Source organism: Balaenoptera borealis (genome assembly GCF_965194805.1).
Source record: "Balaenoptera borealis genome assembly, chromosome: 1".
Classification (NCBI taxonomy): domain Eukaryota; kingdom Metazoa; phylum Chordata; class Mammalia; order Artiodactyla; family Balaenopteridae; genus Balaenoptera; species Balaenoptera borealis.
Genome location: NC_138860.1, coordinates 40,610,699 through 40,635,260, shown reverse-complemented (window position 1 = coordinate 40,635,260; position 24,562 = coordinate 40,610,699). Strand labels below are relative to the sequence as shown.

General features: G+C 44.7%; 3 protein-coding genes across 9 annotated transcripts in view; 2 read left to right on the top strand and 1 right to left on the bottom strand.

Annotated features, from left to right (window-relative positions):
* Positions 1-7,191, top strand: part of LPGAT1 (lysophosphatidylglycerol acyltransferase 1) — a 76,452-nt gene extending 69,261 nt beyond the window's left edge. For 5 of the 6 annotated variants that reach the window (XM_082400407.1, XM_082400408.1, XM_082400405.1 and 2 more), the window contains one exon: positions 2,383-7,191. In XM_082400407.1, the coding sequence (XP_082256533.1) occupies positions 2,383-2,534 (152 nt within the window). In that variant the 3' untranslated portion in view covers positions 2,535-7,191. The remainder of the gene's footprint in view (positions 1-2,382) is intronic. The other variant, XM_082400409.1, reaches the window with a different exon arrangement.
* The window catches only part of RD3 (RD3 regulator of GUCY2D), a 411,139-nt gene that overhangs the window by 168,609 nt on the left and 217,968 nt on the right, over positions 1-24,562 (top strand). The window lies entirely within an intron of this gene.
* On the bottom strand, positions 5-19,837 carry LOC309632749 (uncharacterized protein). Of its 2 annotated transcripts, XM_082400561.1 has the most exons (4): positions 15,264-19,837; positions 14,317-14,454; positions 8,255-8,323; positions 5-1,987 (listed from the first exon to the last, which is right to left on the bottom strand). In XM_082400561.1, the coding sequence occupies exons 1-4, from the start codon at positions 15,748-15,750 to the stop codon at positions 1,821-1,823; spliced, it is 861 nt and encodes a 286-aa protein (XP_082256687.1). In that variant the 5' UTR covers positions 15,751-19,837; the 3' UTR covers positions 5-1,820. The 2 variants fall into 2 exon arrangements, 1 of the variants encoding a protein (XP_082256687.1); XR_014247045.1 differs by lacking the exon at positions 8,255-8,323 and having other exon boundaries at positions 14,317-15,643.

Genomic DNA, 24,562 nt, shown 5'->3' with positions numbered 1-24,562 from the left:
CAGAGTCCTATTATACATGTTCCTGATGTTACTGATAGTTTCAAAGATGTACTTTAGGGGAGATAACCATTTTTCGATTCTTCAGATACCCTAAAGGAATCACAGTATTTCTCTATTTAAGAATTTCAGCTTAGAATTTTTATAAAGACAAATTTATGTGAAATTTATTCAGGCTCTTACTTCATCAGCCAGTGTGGAAAGATCAAATGGTGAGTATCCATTGTATAAATGGATCTAGTTTAAGAGAGTACACAGTCTGGAAGACGGCCAGCATACATTTACGATTATATGGTCTGTCTTATGAAATAGCAAATATCATTCATGTGTTGGCATTGTACTTGATTGTTTGACTGATACCGTCACCATACAGTTGTTTCAGATCACTTTTGACTGCATTTTCAGGGACTTCCCTGGTGGTCCAGGAGTTAAGACTCCATAATTCTACTGCAGGGGGCATGAGTTCAATCCCTGGTTGGGGAACTAAGATCCCACATGTCGTGTGGCCAAATAAATAAATAAATAAATAACTGCATTTTCACGTGCTTTATTCTTTTCTTTACATGGAGGGATAAAGTTTACATGTTAAGTTTTCATGGATATAACCTTATTACATTTTTCTCCTAGGGAGACATTTACCCTAAGATCCCTTTTCTATACTCAATATTCTCTACGTTCTGTGACAACTACAATGAGTGAAAAAGACCTAGGAGGCAGGGAGGGGAGAGGGAGGAAAAACAGGAAGTTACGAAAGAAGGAAATAACATTGGTAGAACACCAGGCATACCAAAGTGCTTTCACAGTTAGCTGTGCCGTAGGTCTATTTTCTAGACCCTGCAATAGGGATAAAAAGATGAAGAGAAAGTTGTCCCGGGCCTGAGAATAGCCATGGGGTTTTAGATTAGTAGAGGCCCAATTTTCTTCCCACCTAGACTTTTTGGGTACAGAATTAAAGTAGATATTGACTCAGACTATTGAAGGTCTAATACTAATAAGGAAAGACTGATACTGTTAATTACCTTTAAGGCTTTTTTCTTTATGTTTAGGGTTGTTTCACTTTGTCCTCAATAGGATTCATTCCTCAACTTTCCGACCCTGGGGCTTTGGAGTAGTGCATATTAATATGACAGGAGTAGGACATTGTGTATGCCATTAGAATTCCTAGTAAGACTAGTTGAACAAGATGCCTCTCTCTGCTGTGTGCATTCCTTGGTCTTACTCTAGAAATTTCTTTCAAGATGAAATAGGATGGATATCTAAGAAGGCTAAAAGGCCAGCAAGATCTGTTTTCTTTTTCAAACTCAATCTCTTTATGATATTTGGCCTAAATAGTAGCAACAATAATAGAAACTCTTTTTAAGAAAGCTATTTGTATAACAGACCTTGAAACTTAAAAGCATTCTCTGTAAATTGTTTGTGAGAAGCAAATCCTCTCTTGAATCAGCTTATCCTAGGGGATTATCAGCAAGGACAAAGACTATTTGAAATGCTGAAGCGTGTTTTCAGGATGACCTTAGGTAATATTGCTCCAAAGTGGTCTAGCCTTCCTTTCCAGAAGAGAATTTAAAGACATCTGTTTACTTTGTGTTTCTCCTTTTTATTATTAAGACATATTCCATAAACCATATTACCTTTTGAAAATAATCAGTAATTTACAACCCCTTTTGTGGCAAAAACATTTAATTTGTAAATAGAAGAATTAGTATAAATTATGGTATTCTGGAAATTTTTTCTTTTTTATTGGCCTCGCCACACGGCTTACAGGATCTTAGTTCCCCGACCAGGGATTGAACCCAGGCCCTTGGCACTGAGGGCACAGAGTCCTAACCACTGGACCACCAGGGAATTCCCTGGAAATTATCTAATTGAGTCACACATCCTGTGTCCTGGCCATTGTGGAAATCTATAGGGATGCAGTGGAAAACAACGCAGCCATAGTGCCTTCTGTCATGCAGTTTATATTCCAGCGGGAGACAGAGAGTAAACCAGTCTGTAGAAAAAAGAAAAGGTAGATTGGAATCAATACAGATTGTGGAAAGTGCCAAGAAGGAAATAAACACAGAGATAAGAGTGACTGGCGGGGAAGGGGAGACTAGATGGATGGTCTTTTTCTGATATTGGAAGAATGCAAGGAGCCTGCCATTCACTGAGGTGGAGGAGGAGCGTACCAGCCAGAGAATAAAGGCAAAGACTCAGAGGCAGGAAAAGGCTTAGCGGTTTGAAAATTGTATTTCAAATGATATCTCTCTTTAAGAGCAACAAGAAGTCACAGAAGATGCTTTAAAAAAAACAAGAACAAAAAACTCTAGTTAAACTAATGTTCAACTTTTATTCTAGGACACCTACCACCACAGTAAAACAAATTATTTCTATCTTGTCTTTTAGGGGCTTTTCCACCTCCCAAGGGCCAGGAGGAAGCTGTTTCCAGGGAAATGACGCTCAGCAACACGTGGATATTTCTCATACAGTCTTTTGCATTTTTGTCAGGCTATATGTGGTACAACGTCTTTCAGTATTTTTACCATTGCCTGTTTTAGGAATTGACTTGGACTTGTCAAGGTCACCACAGGAGCTTGGACTTTCATAAGCGTGCATTGTTTTACATGTACAAATCAGAATATAAAAAAAAGAAAAGAAAAGGAAATTCAATGGATGGATTAATATTTATCCCCCTTTGGGATATTTTAAAACTCTACTAAAATGAGGATCAATAATATAATGACCTGCAAATATGTTTTAAGGACTTTTCATGTTTTAAAAAGATACACTCCACCACACATTTAAGCAAACATCACTTTTGGAGAAGAGGAAATCATAAAATCATCCTAGAAGACTCTCTGAGACAAATTCTGTTGCCACCAGATATACCTGTTAATCTAGTTCAAGCTCAGAATGCTGTACGCATCCGTTCCTTTTAGCTAGTAGTCTCTGTCAGGCAGTGCTGTAGAGCGCCCTCATATCCACCAACTCTTGCTGTGTTACTGGTAACCTCGAGGGGAGCTGGTCGGCACCTTCTGAAGAACTCTTTCCCTGTTGTTCGCAGCGACACTCCGGTCCTCCACAGCTACATGAAGTTCAGTGTCAAGCATGCTCTGGGGGGCAAAGCAGTGTCCACTGGACATCTTCTGGTACTAGAATGTGTTCTTCAGAAAGACCAGCTCAGTCCAATGCTGTGTTTACATGCACTAGTGCTTCCCCTTGTATGAGGGGTGGGTCACTTGATTTATCTTCTTGTATAGAAGGCATATCATAGGTTGATGATTGTCTTTTACAAAATGCACTTTTATCAGATGCATATATAGCAAAGGATTAGTACTATAACCTAAAAACAAACATAAGCATAATCAGCGAGTGGGGTTTCTGAGAGGCTGCCTGTCTGCACGTGGCTCTGTGTGCAGGCGCTCTCCAGCGCTGCCTGCATTGGGCACCAGCCACACCGAGGCTTCCGTCCCGCTCAGAGCCTTTTTTTTTTTTTTTCTCCATTTTGCATATTAGCATTAAATGCATATGGGGATGGTTGAAACAAGTTAAGGTAAGAAATTTGAATGATAAATTTAAGGTGAAATAGACTAGTTTATTAGAAAAATAAGAGATAAGCCAGGCACTGGCTTCAAATGGTGACAAGTTCTCACGTGGCACCCCCGGAACCTGTGTTCCCTTAGCACATCAAGGAGCTGCCCATGTCAGAGTGGTGTAACCAGGAGAGAGACCAGCAAAAAGGCTTCTCAGTCTCTTCCCATTGCTTTTGGAAAGGATAAAGTCAAGTTTCTATTTCTAGAAAACTTCTTTTTCTTTAATTTGTCACTATGTTCATGTGATTGACCTCATAGTAGAACCAAACACTTCTCAAAAAGTGCTGGCATGCCATCAGCCCATCACCTGCACCCCCAGTGTTGAGAGAGAGGCTATTTTTTGGCTTGGGACTATAAAACTATTTAGATCCTAGTGAGTCAGTGGTAGTTATCTGTGATGTGTGCATTGTAGGTTCCCCTATCGCCACTAATTGTACAAATGACAATTTTGAGAAGTAGCCAGAAAATAAAAGTAAAGGCTAGTGTTATCTGTTTTTCAATAAACCAAAAAAACTGAAAAGATGTGAATTTTCTCCCAGTTATGTGGGAAAGGCGAAGCAACACCAAACCAAAGCCCACAGCAGCTTCATCTTTAGGGTTAATTCAACGCCTGTGTGAAATAGAATGATGTGTTACCTGAAATACCTCATTGAATATCAGACTACTACTGGTGAAATGCAGAAGACAGTGTTAATGTGTTTGGTTTGGTAATGGTTGTTATAAAATGCAGTTTTTTGGAAATCTAAGCATTTCCTTATGTGTTTTACAGTGACAGTGAATAGGTGAAGCCAATCTCAATATAGAGGTAAAGATAATGATAGGAAGACGGAAAGAAGCTTAAAGATGCTTCTTTTTGAGGCCCAGCAAACACTACTTGACAAGATGAATCGAAATTGTTCATTTGAGAGATTAGTCAGCCATCTGGGGGATAAGTTTCTCACTGTCGAGTATGGCATGCACAGTCCTAGCCAATAGACTTTTTCCTCATTGCTAAGCAAGCCACAGATAGCGTGGCCAGTTCTCCCATCCAAAAAAAAAAAGAGAGAGGAATGCATACATGCATATATAAATGTGATTTAGGGCCACTTTTGCCATCACTGTGCTCCAAAGGAACGTGGTATTGTTTAATATACTGTATATGTTAAACAGACTATTATGTAAGATGCTTTACTTTTCAAGCACAGTCATTTCAACAGTCTGTAGAGTGACAAATACCAATAGATGTGTGAGTTAACTTTTGAAAATAGATCTGTGAGTTGTAAATAGATGTGTATTTGATCTGCCCTATCCCTCTTTGATTCTTTATCAACATGTTCTCTCTCTTCTGTTGGCAAAATGTTTGAGAGCATTGATAGTGCTTTCCTTATCAGTAACTGGAGTTCTCCTGCTTGTACTAGGGAATGTAAAGAGAGAATCCATGTTTTTATATGGCAATCAGGGAAGCAGCAATATGCCACTGTACAGAACTGAATTAAAAGTCCTAATTTGTATTTTCTTTGCAAAGTGAGATCAAAGGACGTTTAGAAAATATACATTTTGTCAAGGGGAAAGAAAATAAAACTGTGCCAGTTTTATGCCTGTAGCTTGTAGAATCTCAGCACTTCTTGGTCTCAGCTGATCTGTCTAGATTCACACAGCAGAGAGGGCTGAGAACTCCCTGCTGGACCCTGGTCTCAATGAGCTGCAGTGAGGGGAGCATCTGCTTGGCCACGGGCAGGCGCAGTGACTACAGAAGTGACCACCCCAGCAGTTCATGCTTAACTTCAGAAACTGTCATTGGTGTTGAAATATACAGATATTGTGGAGAAACATATATGCCAGTAGAAGGTAAAGAAAAATTACAGAATGGAAAATGATGTTTTGGGTGGGCAAACGAGTTGAGAATCTAAATAGTAGATTTTTTTTTTAAAGCTAGCTATGAGTTCAGGTCTGTCATGTTATTAAGTAGTTGTTAATATTATAACCAACCCTTAATTTTCCACAGTAAAAGAACTAGAGATTACTGGATAGTTAATCCAGTAATAAGTCATAGTAAGCCAAAAATCTAATTGTATTTAGGTGTTTGAGTTTTTATTATCATCAAACTTTTTTTCTTCTAGGGATGCATATTAATTTTAAAAAATGATTTGAGTTTATTAGTTTCTATTGCCTATATACTTATGACTGTTAATGAGTAGTGAAAAGATTTGGAAAGACAGCTTCAGGAAGAGGAAACACAAAAGCCTAAATAATCCATGGGCTAGAAAAGGAATCCATGAATAATCAAGAGTTGGCGGTATTGTAATTTTTCGCGAGCCTTTTTGTGAAAATGAAATGTTAAATCACCAAATGTAAACCTCGGAACATCCCTGTAGTGTTAATAGTGTTTGCATCGGTGTTAAGAATGCCTCTCATTCTTTGCTCACGTTACTCACTTCTGGTGGATTTGTCTTAGTAACGTTTCTTGACAATCACTTCCCTACAGACTGTTCTGAACTATTGGGACCTGGTTATAATCGTAGAAAGTTAATCCTGGATAGCCTTATTGGATTCTTTTTATATTTAAGAAAATTTTATTTGTATTGCTGAATAGGAAGAGTCAGTTATTTCCTTCATTACATAGGACTTCCTTCCAGAGTTACCATTATGAGCATGTCAGCGCTGGTCCACAAAGGATGGATAAAAATGGTTCTTCTTTATTTTTTTGCAATGTAGTACAGTGAATCTTACATCTGTTAACATGAAAGGCAAAGTCAAAGCCACCCTGGGCAGCAAGTATACTGGTTCACTTTATGAGGCAGTAGAGACTAATACGTTTGGGACCAAAACCACCTAAATTGGACATTTCTCAGTCACAAAGGGGCCAGGTGTTCTCTGGAACAGTCACTGGTTGGTGCTTTATTGTAATCATTTTGCATTGATACCCAACAATTAGGAACTGGACCCTGGGGATAAGCTGAGGGTGCTGGACTGTTGGGGGAGGGTGACTGTAGCCATATGGAAAATAAAATAAGGGTTTTTCTGCAAATTTCCATTTGAGGATTTTTACATTTAATATTTTTTTAAAACAGTTAAAAGAGCAAAAAAAAGTTTTAAGTGTAATCTAGTTGCGAGGTATGCACACATATTTTGAATGGCTTTATTTTTATTGTGTAAAACTGTTGAACACATGACTGTGATGCACAAATTCTTTACATGTAAGGAGTCTATGCATTTTACAGTAACTCATTTCATGATTGGGTAATGAAACAGTTGTACATTGAATTGCCATTGTTGTATTAAGTGCTTTCATTGTCTTTACAGTTATTACAAAGTTGTATTTATTTTATACAGGTGGACTTTCATTTTCCTGATGCCATAATGTTTACTTCAGCTTGTTGACCTGTCTTTCTTTGTGTATCTGCATGTTGTAATATATGATAAGAATGAATGTAAAGGCTGTGGCAACTGTAATTAAATTTTGTAAAGGGCTGGTCACATGTGGATCTGGTTTATGAATGCATTTGGGATTATTTTCGTAACCAGATCACCTTTTCAGAAATTTAGATGTGAACACCAAAAGAAGCATTTTCTCAACAAAAATTAATAGCTGGTTCTATTTTTTTTAACCTAGAAAAAATAAAGTTGATTTTTTTCAAGTAAAGTGCTTTTAATTCTTAGTAGTGGGGATGGGGTGGTTGTATTTTACTGGAGATATTTAGGCATTAACATCTGTGGACGTGTATCATGGCAGTTGGATGCTGAGGGCAAACTGAAAATCCATGAAAAAACATTGTACTTCCTCCTTTGGTTTTAAACTATTTCCCCCACTCCTTCCCACTTTCCCCATCCAGTGGTATACTGGTAAATGTTGAATAGACTGCTCTCCTAGAAAAAAAATTCTGTATTCAAGTGTACATATGTTTGTTAAAATTTTGCTGATAGCAAGGACATATAAACACAGTTAACAAATAATAATAAAATATACTTTATTGTAAATCCCATATAGCCAGTTGATTCTCCCAGGATACTTTAATTGATTTTTGCTGAACTCTTGTAGCCAATCTATGATCGCAATTCAACCATGATTTAAATAATGGAATTACATCGTAATCCACTTATTTCTCAAATTTATTGGCATTCAGTCTGATACATGATCTGTTAAACTATTTCTTGTACAAATTATACTCATTAAAGTGAACCACTTTTAGCTTCAGCACTCATTGTAAGCTTGTATAATTTAATTTTAATAACAACTGTTTAGCAACTGCTGGCAAAACTCTAAAATTTAACAATCAGCTGTAGGGAGCCAGTAGGGGCTGTCTCTGGCACACCACTGCCCTGTGCTTTTTTTTTAAATTTAACTGATAGTGTTGAGTAAGCTCACTGCTCTCAGGAAATTCCTATCACTGACCCTTTAAAAGAGTGGGAAAGCATTAATATCTGTCTTACAGAGCATGCTTTTGATTTGAAGAATTTGACAACAGCAAATCTTTCCTGAAGTGCATGGGAAGCTTGCATATTTCTAAATTTGGTTCTTTGCTTTCATTTCTCAAAACTAAGTAAACTGATAACAGGCATCTCTAAGATTTTGTTTTGAGTACTGAAAACATTTATTGTTTAGGTATTTTTTTGGACAGTATGTTTGATCCCACTGAAAATTTTAAATGTATTTAAATGTCTTACACAATCTACCAAATAAGTTAAAGAGTTACAGTGCAGCCTACCTCTTCTTTTTCTATCTGGATTTAGGCTGCTGTTTTGGTGAGGCTGTAATTTTTTCCCCAGTGTGGTTTCTGTGGAAGACAAAGAACAGACTGAGGGCAAAGGCCTGAAAGCAAATTTGAAGCACTCTGAGATCTGTTGCTGACCAGCCCTATTCTTCATGAGTTGGGAAAAAAAGAAAAGCCATTGCTTTTAACTTCCACTTAATAGGAAAATGTTTGTTTTTAGAAAATGTTTCTTCCTGCTGAAAAAATGTATTTTTTAAAGGAAAACATTTCCTCTTTTGGCTATAAGAAAAAGTCAGCCATGTGAGCAGGTGTGACCATATCATAACATGCTGATACAATATAAATCAATAAATTTTTACCTCTCAGGACTTGGATAAACTTGTTCTTAACTCTTAGAGGCTTGAGAAACGTTAAACTAAGTATCAGTTACCCAGATCACATGTAAACACACGCACAAATGTATTGTGGGAGGAGGGTTGGCTAACCACTGGAAATGAGACCGGCTCCTTTCCTAGTCAGAAAAATACTCTTAATTAGGTGAGTAAACCCATTTTACAAAGGAAGAAATTGGAACTTTTTTTTTTTCTTTCTAGAAATCATGAACATATCACAAATCTCCTTCCTGAGTTTTCCCCTGGAAAGTTTCTGTTGCCTCTCCTTGGAATATTTTCTGCCTTTTAGGTGTGAGATTCACTCTAGAGATGGTGGTAAAGTTCTCACTGCTGAAGAGGGAACACTGGGCCGTCCTTGCGATTATAGTAGCTGTCTTAGCGGTGTCATTGAGAAATCACTTGGCTAGGATACCTCCCCTAAAATATCAATTGCTGCATCTTCATTCCTTTGTTTCGTTTTTGGTGCAAAACTCCCTGAAAAGGTCTTCAGTTTTTATTCGTTAACTAACACCTAACACTCTATCAGGATCAGCTGATGGACAGCTAAGGGCAAAGAAAATAGATCCCTAGAAGTGGGGGGAGTTGGGAGGGGATTAGAAGAGCTTGGAGTACTAGGAAGAGGAACCCAGGAGTGTTAAAAGACAAAGAAAATGCCTAAGTCTGCTGTCTACAAACAGGTACACACACCCCTGATACGTGAGGACCCCAGGGAGTATTCAAACATGGTGGTCTTAAGGAAGTCGACTTCCATGTGAACTGTCTTCAGACTGCCATTCCTGAGGGCTCACCGCTAAAGGATCCCAGCTGCCATTTTAGATACTCTTGCCATCTTAGCAGAAGAAATATGCCTCTCAGCCATTAGGCATCTCCAGGACGCCAGACAAAGGGACAATTCAATATTGGTGACAAGGAACCTCTTTTAATCAAGGAATCTAGAGCCCACAATAGGGCTTTTTCTCTTTCCCTGATATGTACACTTTTTAATAGGGACAAAGGATGGCATTGGAAATGAGGCATCTGGGCCCGTATTGGGTCTGTTGAACTCTGATATGTTTAGTGTGGAACAGTGAGAGTAATGGGCAGTTCGGGGCTCCCTCAAAGCACAAAAGTAGCAGCAACCAAGACTTCTTTTGGCTTAGATCCAGGACTGGCACAATGTCACTTTGGCTAAAGTGACTCACAGGGCAATATGGGAGGGTCTACAAAAGGGTATGAACACCGGAAGGCATGGCTCATTGGGAGCCATCTTTGAAGACCAGTTATCACAGTAAAAAAAAAAAATTCCTCAGCTATTTGAATAATTAAAGGACGCTACATGGGTCTAGAAGAGCTCTCTTACTTCGACAAGTTTGCCCATAATTTCAATAGCTGGAAATTTTTTGAGTTAAATACTTTAAGAGAATTAGATCTGTTGATCCATCACTCATTCATATAAGTCACATTAATCAAAGGGACACCCATCTAAAACAATGGAGGTTTTGTTTGGGAGTAACCTTTATATTATCTTTGGCACTGATTGATGCATAACTCATTAGCCCTTAGAATTTCAGAGCTACTGGAACTTTAGAAATCACCTTGTTTTGAGATGGTGGATTTCATTCTGGTGCAATTTTGGTCCATTGCTGGTAGCCTCAAATGGCTACTTAATAGAATTGTGGAGACTACAGCCAGGTCTTTTGATTTCCATTCAAATGTTTTCCTCAAAACAGCAGATTGCCTCGGTTGGATTGCTGTTTTTAGTAAATAAGAGTTAAATCTAAAGGATTAGGTATGCTTGTTAAAGAGGTAATGGACCTAAAAGCTTCTATAATTTCCTTTTCCCCGATTTTAAAATAAACATAATAGTTCCCAAACCCTAGAAGATAACTTTTTAATATGTGTTCCCCTCAGCTGTTGCAGAGATAACAATTAGCCACTAAAAAGTCAGAAATCCATGCTTTTTATCTTTTTGGATATGGACATGAAATGTATTTTGTTTTTATTTTTGCCCTGTAGAGTATACAACATAAAGAGAATGCCTTTGTTTCAGACGGAAGGAGATAGAGATTTCAATCTCATAATAGTTCCTTTCATTTCTGAATTCCAGGTATGAAACTGGCAGCAGGTAGTAAATTCATGACTACCTCTAGTGCCCAAATGTCCCTCCATCATGGTGGCCTCTGGGTTCCAGGGCTTGTCCAAGTAGGAGCCCGCAGAGAGGCAGCAGAACCCAGGACTTGTCCCATGAGCTTGAATCTCAACCCCTTTGACAAGTTTCTTATCCTCTCAACCTCATGCTCATGTGTTAAATGGGAAACTTTCAAAGAGGTATTTCCAGTGTTAAATGAGATCGTGTATGTGAAGCACATTGTGCTGAATGCTCCCACCCTGACTAGGTTTAACAAAGGGTATAAACTATTCCTACACCTAGCTGTGCCTAAGGTCCAAATAACCTGTTCGGTTCATTAGAATTGTATCACTGTGGCATAGGCTATAATGCCCACCATCTCATTTTCCAGAGCCCTGGGTCCTTTGGCCCAGGTAAACTGGAATGCAATCAGCATAGCCAAGCTCCTAACCTCACCTAGTCAGACTATATCTAATTATCTAAGGCTCCAGACAGTAGCAAGAGAAGGCTTTGTGGTCAGAGAGCCAATTAGAAAGGCGAGGAGACAAGGGCCTAAAGAGGAAATAGGACCTGCTAGACAGAAGACATTACATAGTCTTAATAGGGGCCTATTTTTGCTTCTGAGACATGATGTCGCTTGTGGTGAAGACCTTGAACTAATTATCAAAAGGGAGGGAAATATAATTTCTAGTAGTTGGAAGCTATCCACCAGCCCAACAGTTCTCTATGAATAATTTATATGATCCTAAATATAAAAGCCTGCATTGACAGCATCCGAAAGATTTAGGAAGCTGCACTAATTTTGAAAACCTTTTCCTGTCCAGGTGCAGAAGATTCTGAGGTTTATATCTTGAGAACTGACATTTAACTTCCAGTCATAAGTGCAGTATACTCAATTCTTGGAAATCTGGTTATCAGAAGGAAGTGGGCAGATTAGAATCAAATGTTGCCTGTGGTTATGGAGGTGTCATGGTAAAGTACAGAGGAACTTTAGGCAGAGCTGGGACAGCAGACATAGGTTTGAGGCCTGGCTCTGCTCAGGGTTGGAGTGGAGAAGTGATACGAAGGTGATGTTTCAAAGTCCAATCTGGCCCTAAGGGTCTTTGATTTCCCAGCCTGATAGCTAGCAGGTTGTTCAGTCCACCACTCACACAACTTCTTCTAGAGTACTGACACCAGAAGGTGGAACTCCACAAGAAAGAGGATGAAGGGTAAAGATGAGAGTGCAGAACAGGTCTCCTAGAAGAGATTTGGAAATACCTAGGAGCCATTGGCCGGTGATGACACATGGAGATACATCTGTGCCTGCCCCGGCATGATACTATTCAGAGAAGTCCTGGGCTGGCTTCTAATGAGGAGAACCTGGCTTTGTTCTCCTAAAGAACTACTGAAAAAGGCAAGGGACTGAGTGAGTTAATGAATGTGGAATTTATAAAGCAGTTTCTCCTTGGAGTCAAAGACATGATCTAGTTGACTACTCAACCTGCAGAATCCGCTGCCTTTTAGATCAGGAATAGTCATTGGAATCAATCGGAATTCTGTCTGAATAGTGAGGAGATGTGGTGTGCCAGGCGAAGCACTGACTCAGACTGACCTACTCTTTACTGAAAGAGGAAGAGGAGGAGTGACAGGAGGCCTACCTGCCCGTCCCCGCTGGAGCTACCTGTCTTACCCAGGGGTAGATTCTAACACAGACCAGCCCAAGTGGAGGCCCCATGGGTTTTTCATTTGAAAGGTATTTATGGTTGGGTTCGGGTAGGGAGGAGAGGTGGTGGGCACAGAACAGAGCAACGGAGAATCTGAAAACCACGGACAAGAAGAAAATGAAAGTAAAGTCTTCTGCTTTACTCTAAGTAAGGGACGCAGGAGAGTACTAGTTCTACCGAGCAGGTGAGAAGCGGCAAGCGTGGCCACATGCTCAGCCACAGACATCTGGGCGGTGCAGGGTGTGCTCACTGGCAGGGCAGCATGTGGGGCGTATTCTACCTGTGCAGCCCCTCCAGGGGCTCCAGCTCTTCATGTCAACCCTGCACCCACCGGGCAGACAGCAAGCCAAGGACAGCCCTTCCTGCCCACACAGGCCCCCCGGGTCCCGGGGACCTCCACTCTCAGGTAGTTCCTTGCCCTTCCCACTCCCTCTGGCGGCTGCCCTTCAAATCCGAGGACACAGGTGAAGGGCTCAGGATTTTCTCAATGGACCTATTTCCCCAGTCTGGGGCGGGATGAAACCACATGGTTCTAGAAGCTTCTGCTTCTTTCCTTGACTGGCCCTTTTAGAAGGGCCATGTGTTCTACCCTCTTTCCTTGTATGATGGACTCTTCAGCTGTTTGAGGTTGTTGGGTTTTTGTTTTGTTTTAAAATTTCTGTGTTATTTCTTTGGGCAAAAACGGAATGAGGTTCTGTGATCCTGCTTTATTCCACCATCGTTAAACAGAAGTCTAATACCTCAGTTCAGTTTCCTGAGTTTCAGTTCATTGAAAGTCTGCCTAGCTCATGCCATTTTCATGACTGTTATTCAAAGGAAGCATAACTGAAAAAAAGGCATTATATTCCCCACAGCCCAGGGGGAAAAATAATTTAGTACTAGAAAGAATTAAGGAGTCTTTTCTTCTCTCTTGATAGGGGAAGTGAGATTTCAATTGCTGATAGAAGGAAGGGAAAGGCTGAGTGGGGCAACAAAGGCTGTTAATCTGGAAGTTACAATTTCCTCAACTTCTACGCCTAAGAAAACGCCTATCGAGTCGGAGGGTTGGTGAGAATCCAGTGAGATAATCCTTGTGAAAAGGTTTGGAGAACCTCAAAACACCCCACAAGGGTGAGGGGCAGTTACAATTAGAATCGACAATGAAAGGAGTCCTTTTTGGCACTAGAAGAATTCACAAAGAGGCTTGGATAAGCCTGTGCCAGGGTGCCGGGCAGGAGATCACGACTCCGGAGCGGTTGGACCAGCTGGCCCCTAAGGCCTATCCCCACCCCAGGGGCCATTGTCAGTCACGCTGGCTGTGATAAAAGCTCCCACTGTGCCTGCATTTTCTGCTCTGCTCAGGGGAGGGAAGAAGCTGAGCCCAGCTTGGCCACAGGACAGGGTTCCTTTTACCCTCATCATTTGCAGAGGCCTCTCCCCGAGATTTAAGTCACCAGGCGGGACCAGCTACACAGTTCGTGGGACTTAGTGCAAAATGAAATGTGGAGCCCATGGTTCAAAAATTTAAAGTTTTTCAAGATGGGAAACAACAGAGCATTTAACCAAGTGCAGGTCACTGGTTTATGAAGTCAGCCTTGCCACCAGGACCACCAGGGAGGAAACGAGGAATGGAAAGGAGCCAGGCCCCTGGGGGTCCTCAGGGACCCCGCTCTGTCCCTCTCCCCAAGGCATTGCACAAGGAGCCCTTATGGAGGAGATAAGAGTCCCAAACACAGAAAACATTGCCGTGAGCCAGGCAGTGTTCTAAGCATGTGCCACCAACTCCTCTAACCTTCACAGCCCCGCAGGTAGGTACTATTATGATCACTATTTTACAGATGTAGGAAATGACACAGAGTTTAAGTGACTTACCCAAGACCGCCCAACCAGCAGTGGCGGAGCCAGAATTCAGATGCAGGCAGTCTGACCTCTTAGCCTCTATGATTTCCTCTTTTTCCAGGGGAGTTCCGTGCAATGGCTCACACAGGGGAACAGTTGCAGGCGAAACTGCTGCAGAAATGGAAATGGATCACCGGGCTGTAGACTCTTCTCCTTTATTGTCCTTAGTAAAAGCACACCAGACCCACCGAGGAGGCGGGCAAGGCTTCCGGGAGCTCTGGCTGCCCAGACGGGCAGAGATAACCATGCATCTGAGGGGTGTCTTAGTTTGGGGTCCCTCTTAAGCAAAGCCTGAGATAAGGTTTTGGGTGCAGGTAGTTATTTGGGAGATGATTCCTGGAATGAGACAGGAAGCAGAGGGCATGGAAAGGAAAAGGAACGAGGAAAAGTAATATTGGGGACATTATTGAGGCCACCATCACAGGCAGTGGGAGCGCAGCTCTGCCGGAGGCGGGCCGTCACTCACCACCTCCTGTCCCCCCGTTGGTGAGGGGTTGGCCCTGCAGCTGGTAACATCCCCAAACTTGAGGGTTGCCCCTGCAATGGGTGTCCTCCAGCCACTCCCCACCCCCACCTCCCCTGCACAGTAAAGAAGCCCCCAGGCCAAAAGCAGAAAGACTCAGGGTGCGTGCTTGAGGTGAGTGTGAGTTCCCAGGAAACCCGAGCCGTCCACCGCAATGACAGCTGAAGACAGTGGGCCAGGGGACTGCGGTGAGGGACACCCAAGAGGTCTGTCTAGGGGCCACCAGATTTCCCTAGGAACTGGCTTCCCATAGGGGCAGGGGGCGGCAAGAAGCTCTGTGGACAAAACGCCGTTTGCATTCTTCTCCTGTGCATCTCTGTTTCCTCTCCCTTCCTCACTGACTGCAGCTGTTTGTTATTTGAGCTGTCCTCTCAGCCCGCCCCCTGCCCAGTCTCACCACGGAACCAGCACCAGAACCCAGGAGAGCGGGACGGTGGGGTGGGGCCAGTCAGCTGTTGTTTGCTTGGTGTGTTTACTGGGTGGACTGGAAAGGGGGTGAAGGAGAGGAGAGAGGACACAGCTCTGTCACCCTTCCAGCGGCGTGTTGACACACCCCAGGTGGCATCACTGAGATTAGCTGTGGCCCTGCTGAAGGGCTTCGGAGGAGGGGTTAATCCCAGGAGGCTTCCTGGAGAAGGAGCCTCGAAGCCGAGGCAAGGATTCAGAGTGAACCTTTGCCGCTGGCAGGAGAACCCTGGAGACCACCCCCCCAGGCCCCTCAGCCCCGTCCTGCTCCCAGGGAGCTCCCCAGCTGCTGGCCTGGGGTGTCCGGGCTGAGTCAGGGTTGCTGGCTCAGCGGGTCTGCCCCTAGCCTCTTGCCAAGTCCTTTCTTCTCTTGGCCCCATTTCCTCGAAACCGCTTTCTAGGCTCTGGTTGCCTCCCATTCTGTTCTGAGAAACTGGTTGACGAGCTGTTAGCCCCAGAAGCCCTGAGCCTGGGCAAGTTTATGAATGTTTATGATCATTTTTTGGTTGTTTGACTGTTTAAGATTGATTTATGATTGTTATGCATCTGTGAGGGGAAGAATCCAGGCCTGGGAAGTAGGAACCTTAGGGTGAGGTCCCAGCTCAGCTTCTTTCTAGCCAGGGAGGTCACATTGCCTCTGTTTCCACATCTGCAACAGTAACCAGCCCTGCCACGTCCACCTCACAGGGCTGTTGTGAGACCAAAGGGAACAAGATCTGGGAACGGAATTTTTGAACCCCTGGAGTTTTATGTGAGTGGAACATAATAACCATTGTTTCTGCCCTTGCGCCTGGCATCGCTTTAGACCTTCCTGGCACACGCAGTGGACTTTGTTATTTGGAACTTGTTCACTTGGCAAACTCCTTCTTGTCTGGAATCTAAAATGGACACTCACACAGGCCAGCTGTGAGCTGTCTGGGGTCGTGGTGCGATGGAAGGGGCACGCAATCCTGGGCCAGAGCCAAGAATTCTCCCTCCAGATCCAACTCCTAGGAGCTCCGCGGCCTTGGGCAACCTCCTTGATTTCCTAGAGCCTTGTGATGCATCTGACAAAAGGGCTTATTATGCCTGCCCTGTCTGCCTCCTGGATGCTCATGAGGGCCAAGCTAGATGAAAAGGGCCAACTAAATGCTCAAGTTTTGTGTAAATGTTGGGGGTCGCTATTGAGGAAAGGCTTTCTGACTTGATTCCACAGCACGCATCCACCCACCAGGCCTGATGAGATCCTGAAATGCTTCCCGAATCTCCTGAGAAAGTCAGTGCACAAGAGAAAGACTTTTCCTTTTATCAACCAAGGGTAATGGTAGTTGTCATCGTTTCGGTGGTGGTTGTTGTATGAAGGTTTGTGGGTCAGAAAGAAGAAAGGGAAGGGAGTGGACTTTGAGTCCCAGAAAAGGAAGAAGAAAATGGTAAGTCTTGGGAGGGATGGCAGGAGCCAGAAAGAAGGAGCAAGGCAGGGCCCACAGTGCAGAGCCTGGAAGGAGGCAGCGAGAGAGGCTGGGGGCTGTGGGAGGAGATGCAGGAGGGGATGCAGAAGGGGATACAGGAGGGGATGAAGGAGGGGGTGCAGGAGGAGATGCAGAAGGGGATGAAGGAGGGGGTGGAGGAGGGGATGCAGGAGGGGTTGCAGGAGAGGATGCAACAGGGGGTGCAGGAGGGGATACAGGAGGGGATGCAGGAGGAGGTGCAGCAGTGGGTGCAGGAGGGAATGCAAGAGGGGATGCAGGAGGGCCAGGAGAAGACGAGGCAACACATGTGGCAGGTGATCTTGGCTCCTCCGCCCGCAAGGGCCATCCCCCAACCCATGAACCATGGATGAACAATGATTGGTTTAGAATCTCATTCTGTACCAGTAATCAGCTTATTAGTGTGACCCAGTCCTGGGCAAAAGAATCTGAGAGTTAGTCTCTTGGGGGCTTCCAAGAAAGATTTTTTCATCCTTGATTAAAATTAAATAGATGAGGGAGCCTCTTCCCTCCTCCCCATCAGCACCTCCCCAAGTGCCTGTGCCCTCCCACCTGACATTAAGTACCGGAGCTTGACAACAGCTGGTTCACGTTTCTAACCAGCTCCCGCACTGCCCGCACCTTCCTGTGGTGACTGGCGGTGTGAGAGGCTAAAGCCTGGAGCGGCTACAGCCGTCTAGCGACGAAGTCAAGAGCGTGGTAGAGATGCTAACCCAGAGCCCGAACAGTGTCAAGCTGCTGAATCCTGGAATTCCTTCCAGGCTTCTCGATGTGTGAGACAAGGATCGGTTTAAGCCACTTGTAATCTAATATTCCATTGACAAGAGGACCAGGGGTAAAATAACACTGATAATACATGCCATTGGAGGGAACATTACAGTTTGCACTGCACTTTTATATACACTTATAAAGACAAGAGGATAAGTGACCTTATCCTTTTTTTAAAACACATAAGGAAACTGAGGCCAGGGAGGGGAAATGACCCGCAAAGTCACACAGCTAATTGGTGGTAAGTCTGATATCATAAATCAGGGTTTCTGACTCTTGGCCCAGGAGACTTTGCACTCTGCCTGCGAGAGACCGAAATCAGAGCTAAACAGAGGCAGGTGCAAATGCCCCCAGACACTAAAATGGAAGGTCAGGCAGCTCCTTACTCTCACCTCCCAGAAGAGTCCAGGGGAGAATAAAAGAGAATCTGATCATCAACTCTTGGTCAGACATTGGGTTGGGGAACTGAGACCGGGGTGTTACCTGACAGCATGGGGTGGGGAGGTGGCCAGACGAAGAACGTGGTAAGTTCCTCCACCACCCCCAGCGGAGCTCCCTGGCCTCCTCCCGCCTTCCTTCCTGCCTTCTATTTTTTCTTTCAATCAACAAAGATGTACTGAGTACTTCCCATGTGCTAAGCATTGTACCAAGAGCTGAGAATGTGGCAGTGAACAAAGCAGACAAGGTCTCCTGGAGCTTATCTTCTAGTCAGGAGAAATATAACACAACTAAATACAGCTGATCCTCCTTAATTTCAGATTCCATTATTTGCAAGCTCACCTATTTGCTAGAACTTATTTGCAACCCCAAGATCAATACATCCAGTACTGTCGGAGTCATTCAGAGACAAGTAAAGAGCAGTGAAAATCCTGAGTGGCTGACGTGCATATTCAGATGAGGTGGAAGCTTCTCGTTTCAGCTCTCATACTATAAACAAGCATCTTTTTGTGGTCTATTTAGTGCCACTTTTTTTTTTTTTTTAAACATTTATGTGCTTTCTGTTGGTGATTTCGCTGTTTAAAATGGCCCCAAGCACAGCACTGAAGTTGTCCATCTAGAGTTTGTAAGTTCAAGAAGGCTGGGAAGTGCCCCACAGGGAAGGCGGGTGTTACATACGCTTCCCTCAGGCATGCGTGCTGTTGTCCTGGGAGTTCAATGTTAATGAATCAACGGAATATTTTAAAGAAGGTGTGTTTAAACAGAAACACACAAAGAAAACGGTTAATAGGCTCATAGGTGCCTAAACCTGTGTTTCCCCGATGGCCTCAATATTTGCTAATTCATTGTTCAGGGCGACTTTACAGAACATGACTACCTCCAGTAACGAGAAAGACTGTCATTTTATTTATGACGCGTGTCATCAGAAGATCAAACAGGGAGATGACCAGCGTGTGATTGGCAGGGGGTGTTGATCAAGGGAGATGTCTCCGGGAGGTCACTGGAGCTGAAATCTGCATGATGGGAAGCGGGCAGCCAGCCAGCAGACCTGAGCAGAGAATTCCAAGGGCGGGACCGGGGGCTCGCGCTCTGGTGGGGAAGCTGTGGGCAGGGCTGGGCGGACAAAGCCTGTGCAGCTGGAGGGTCTATGAGAGGAGGCTAGAGGTCGGGCCCCTGAGGACACACAAGGACTTCAGCTTTTACGCTGAGTCCTGTGGAAGCCATTGGAGGGTTTTCAGCAGAGCAATGAAACTGATTTCTGGGTTTTCAAAGATGCCTGGCTGCTGAGTAGAGAATGGGTCAAAGAGACCACAACGGAAACAGGGTCCAGCTGGGCGGTGACTACGAGGTCCAGGCTTGAGGTGGGCGTGGCCTCAGGCGTTGAGGCACCAGAGACAGTTTTGTGATGTATTCTGAAGAAGAGTGAAACCTGACCGGCTGATGAATTGACTGTGGAAAGTGAAAGAGAGAGAGCGGAACTGAGATGACCCCTGGGTTGTGGGGCTGAAGCAACCACATGAATCAGGGCGCCATTTGCCCAGGTGGGGATGACTGGGGCCGGAAGAGGACAACATGTGAAGTTTCAGACATCATAGGCTATGAAACAGGACACGTCACATAAGTGATTGAAAACACAGATCTGAAGCTCAGGGGGTGCTGGAGTAGGAGAGGTCACTTCGGACGTGAGGGGACTGGGTGACCTCACCCCGGGCTGGTGTGGGTTGGGAACCCCTGCAGGATTCAGACGGAAGCGGGCAAGGCTGGGCCTGAGGACAGGGCCTACGGAGGTGAGGGTAAAGGCCGAGGTGGCTGAGGGCTTATGGTTGTGGGAGTGATGAAAAGGGGACCCGAAAACTTCCGAAGCTCAGGGCTTAGAGACGGGGGGCATCCCCCGGAGCCCTGCTCTGCTGAAGCTGGCAGGACCACGCTTCCTGGTGAGCGGCGGGATCTAAGGCCAGCCGGGCGCCCACACAGCTCCTCTAGGGCCTTGTGCCGTGCCACTAGCCAGGAAGCACCTGAGCGGGGTGATAGCTGGTTCCCATTTCTAACCAGCTCATTTCCCGTGCTACTGGGGGCTGGGCATCCAGTGAGGAGACCAAAGGCCGGACTGGCCGGAGGTGGAGCGGGGTTAGAGAACACGGGGATTTTCAGAGCCTGCCATCGTCTTGGATGAGGGGGCAGAGATGGGAGGAGGAAGGGCAGGCTGGCAGCCCAAGGCTCTGGTAATAGCTGTGTTGTCCCCGGTAAATCAGGAAGGGGTGATCCTCACTGCCCGAGGAGGCACGGTGAGGCAGTTCACGCACACAGGCTCTGAAGCCTGACCCTTGGATTCTGCTCGTAGCGCCGCCACTCTCTCACTGCAGCGCTCAATCTCTCCATCTGCAAAAAAGTGCCGAGAGCACGGTGCCCTCATGGAGTGCTTAGAACAGTGGCAGCAAGTGGGCGAGCACTCAGTGGTCAGTGTCCAGAGCTGTCCACTTAACTTCTTCCTCTGAGCTCAGTGATGATTTCCAAGCTGCAGGTCACACCTGTACAGATGGCACAGAGGTGGCTACGGCTGGATTAAGGCTATGGATGTGGCGACAACATAACGAACAGATCTGGGCAGCACTCAGAACCAGGCAAAAGATCTCCGAGTTCGATAGGTTTCTGTGTAATCACTGTGCTTATTGTAATAACATTCTTGATCCCATAATGCTGTGTGTTTCTCACGCTTTTCATCTTAACCTTACGTATCGTTTCCTGCGGCTGCCGTAACAAATTACCACCAACTCAATGGCTTAGAACAACAGACATTTATTCTCTCACAGTTCAGGAGGCCAGAAATCTGAAGTCCAGGTGCCTTCTGGGTTAGTTCCTTGTGAGGGCTGTGAGGGAGAGACCCCCCTGTTCCTCTCTCCTGGCTTCTGGCGACTTCCCTCAGCGATCAGCATCCTTTGGCTTGTAGGCGCGCCTCTCCAATCTCTGCCTCCGTCTTCACGTGGCCTTTTTCCTCTGTCTCTCTGTGCCCTCTCTCTTCTTATAGGGACACCAGTCACTGGATTTAGAGCCCCCCTAAACGCAGGATCATTTCATCTCAAGATCCTTAATTAATTGTATCTCCAGATACTCTTGAAACAAAGTCACATTCCGAGGTCCTATGGAAACATGAATTTTGGGGAGACACCATTCAGTCCTCTACAACTTGCACTCGCAGCCTCCCTCTGGAGCAAGGATGACAGGTACTATAATTCCCTCCTCATGCATTGTGAAGCCAGGGTCTAGAGAGAAGTGAACCAGCCTGTGGTCATATAACTAGTGGGAGGGGATAGATCCCAGATTTCAATTCCTGCCCCACCACCCAAGTTTTATTCCCTTTAGATAAGCGCCTTGTGAGAGAGACACACAGGGAGGGCAAGACGGAGCTTTCGTCTTATCTGTCCAGCTCTCCTCCCTCTTCCAGAAAATTGGCTTGGCCTTCTCCAATCATGTGGTGCCACGCTCTGACAGAACCACCACTCCCCAGCACAGGGGTTGCCCTGGGACCCAACACCCGCCCCAAACTGAGCGCCATGGCACCACCACTGACTGCCCTTGACTGGTCCAGAGATGGGCATGTGACTCATACTGAGGAAAACAGAGCCTCTTCTTAGCAATTTAGACCTCAAGGCCTGAGAGCATGAGTCTCAGTTTTATTCTACTGGCCAAGCTGGGAGGGGGAGCCTCGAGCTATGGGTGGCCATGAGGGACAATGCAGACACAAGGTGTGCAGAGAGAGGCCTGGTGACACTGCAGGTCTTGTTGCAGCTGTCCATAGGCCCTTCCCACACCTTGGTTACTGGAGCCAACTTATTACCCCTCTTGCTTGCAATCACAACACTCTGAACTAACATCTTAGCCCCAAAACATATGTCAGCTCACTTTGGCAATAAGGAGGTCAGTAAACAAAGTTAGAAATCATTTGGTTTTCAACTTAATGTTAGACAGCAAGGTATTTATTTAAATAAATAAATTTATTTAATCAGGGGGTTAACACAAAAGTGTTGATGGAGTTCCGTTTTTATTCAGTATGAAAGAACAAAGGTGACATTCAAATAGTTTCATGATTTTAACGGCTACACCCTGTGACAGGCAGACTCCTAAGATGGTCCCCAGTGACTCCATCCCCTGGTACTCACAACCTTCCCTTGAGTATGAGCTGAACCTAGTAACTTGCTTCTGGCAAATAGAACACAGCAAAGGTGATGGAATGTCACATCTGTGATTAGGTTACAAAAGATTATGTACTGACTCTGTCTTTTGCTGACTTTGATGAAACCAGCTGCCATGGTGGAGAGGCTGACCTGGCAAGGAACTGAGGGTGGCCCCCAGCCAAGAGCCAGCAAGGGACTGAACCCTGCCACCACCCATGTAAGGGAGCTCGGAGGTGGATCAGGCCCCAGATGAAACCTAGTTACAGCTGGGTGACCCTCCCTGAAACAGAGGGCCCAGCTCAGCTGTGCCCAGATTCCTGACACACAGATACTCTGAGATAATGTGTGTGTAATATTTTAAGCCACTAATGGTTGGGGGCATTTGTTACAAAGCATTTCCTGTACACACACACACACACACACACACACACACACACACACTGCAGACTTCATTGTGCAGTGATAGACAAGATAGAAAGTTCTGTCAACTGAAGAAAAACGCACAACCTAAAAGTTGTGAGTTAAGTTTTATTTGGGGACCTGCTGAGGACTATATAGCCCGGGAGACTACAGCCTCTCAGGTAGCTCTGAGGAACTGCTCTGAAGAGGTAAGGGAGGAGCCAGGATATAGACGAGTTTTTTGCTGGAAAAAAAAAACAAACAAACATGTAGTTGAACACCTAAAGATTATTGCTCATCACAAAGAACAGACATCTCGAATTAATGATTTTAGTACTTTCCTATGCACGGGAAGAGGCAAGAATCTGGGATCATTTGAAATTATTCCTTAGATACGCATCTTAACTATCTAGGGCCAGTATCCAAAGCACAGAATGCATCCTGCTTTTCTACATCCTGAATTCCCTTAAGGGCATGTGGTCGGTGGGTGGCTGCAGTGGCTAAAGGCTTGATCCTTGTAGAACTGAGATGACGGGCAACCTTCTTTGTTTACTGGAATGGCAGGCAACATTCCCTGTCCACGGTTCCATAGAGAGAGGGAAAGAGAAAAGAGGAGCTGGAAGGATAGAGAAAAAGAGCATGAGCCCTGGAAATTGATGAGGAAAACCCCATTGTGTCGGAGAGCCTCACTAAGGCCTTAGAATGTTTTTTGTTTTGTTTTGTTTTCAGTTATGGGTGCGTTTAAATTTGCCTTAGTGTCAGGAGGTGGGATTCATTTATTCATTTGTCTTTTCATTGATCAACAAATATTTACCCAATGTCTATAGTGTACTGGACACCATCAGCGCAGCTGGGGTAAGAAATGAAAAACAGGGTCATGCTCCTGAGGCATCCACAGAGCCTATGTACACAGAGCATATGGTCAGAGCCAGATGGTGCACAGTTACAATGCAGAGATGACTGCTATGAGCAGGGTGTGTACTATGGATGGAAGCAGAGAGAACTAGGTCTAACCCAGCCTGGGCTGGGTCACAGAAACCTCCCTGGAAGAGTGGATGCCTTGGTCTAAGTTAACAGGGCCCACCATAGTAGTCCTTGCAAGAACAGACCTGGGCCTGAACTAAGACAGTGCCATAAAATGGAAAGGGATGGCTAATGTGGAGGAGATCCAGGGAGAACTTGGCTGAGGGAGACAGCCCCAAGTTCCCCAGATTTCAGCTCATGGAACTGGCAAGATGGGGATGGCCTTAACTGAAATAAGGAAGAAAAGAACAGTTTTATGGCCAAGAGGATTTTTTCCCAAATATAAGAATCTGATCATATAAATACATGATATAATATTTTCCCAAGATTCTCCATAGCTTTTAGGATAATATTTAAACTCTGTTGTTCAGCACATATGGCCCCCCAAATTCTTTCTTCTTCTCTAGGTTTATTTCTTGCCACTCATCCAAGTTCATCCTTAGATCCAGCTACAGGAAACTACTAGTAATTCCCAGGCACATTCCATGGCTGTTGTATAGTTTTGTACATGCGATTCTCTCTGTTTAGAAAGTTCTCTATTACGAATATTGTTGTTTTTGTGTTTTCAGTAGCCCGTCCTTTGCCTTGCCTCCCCTGTCTCATTCCATGTGGCCCTGATGGAGCTACCAATCACAGTATCCTGCTCCCCGGCCCCAGGGTTGGGCAGGAGATCCAGGCCTCATCAATCATAGTATCCCAGCCCTCAGTGATTGGTCCAGGATTGGCACATGACCCAATCTGGACCAATCAGAGCCCTTCTCTGGGATTTTATATATGGGTGCTGGGATAGTTTTCTCTTTCTTGTGGGGTCAACAAACTGAAGCGATGTAAGCCTGGAACTTCCTGTGGCCATGCTCCTTCTGCCCCCTGAAACACAGAGGAAGCTTAACTGGTTAGGAGAGAATGAGTCCAACATAGAGGGAGAGACAAGAAGAGCAGCAGACCTGAAGGCTTTTTTTTTTTTT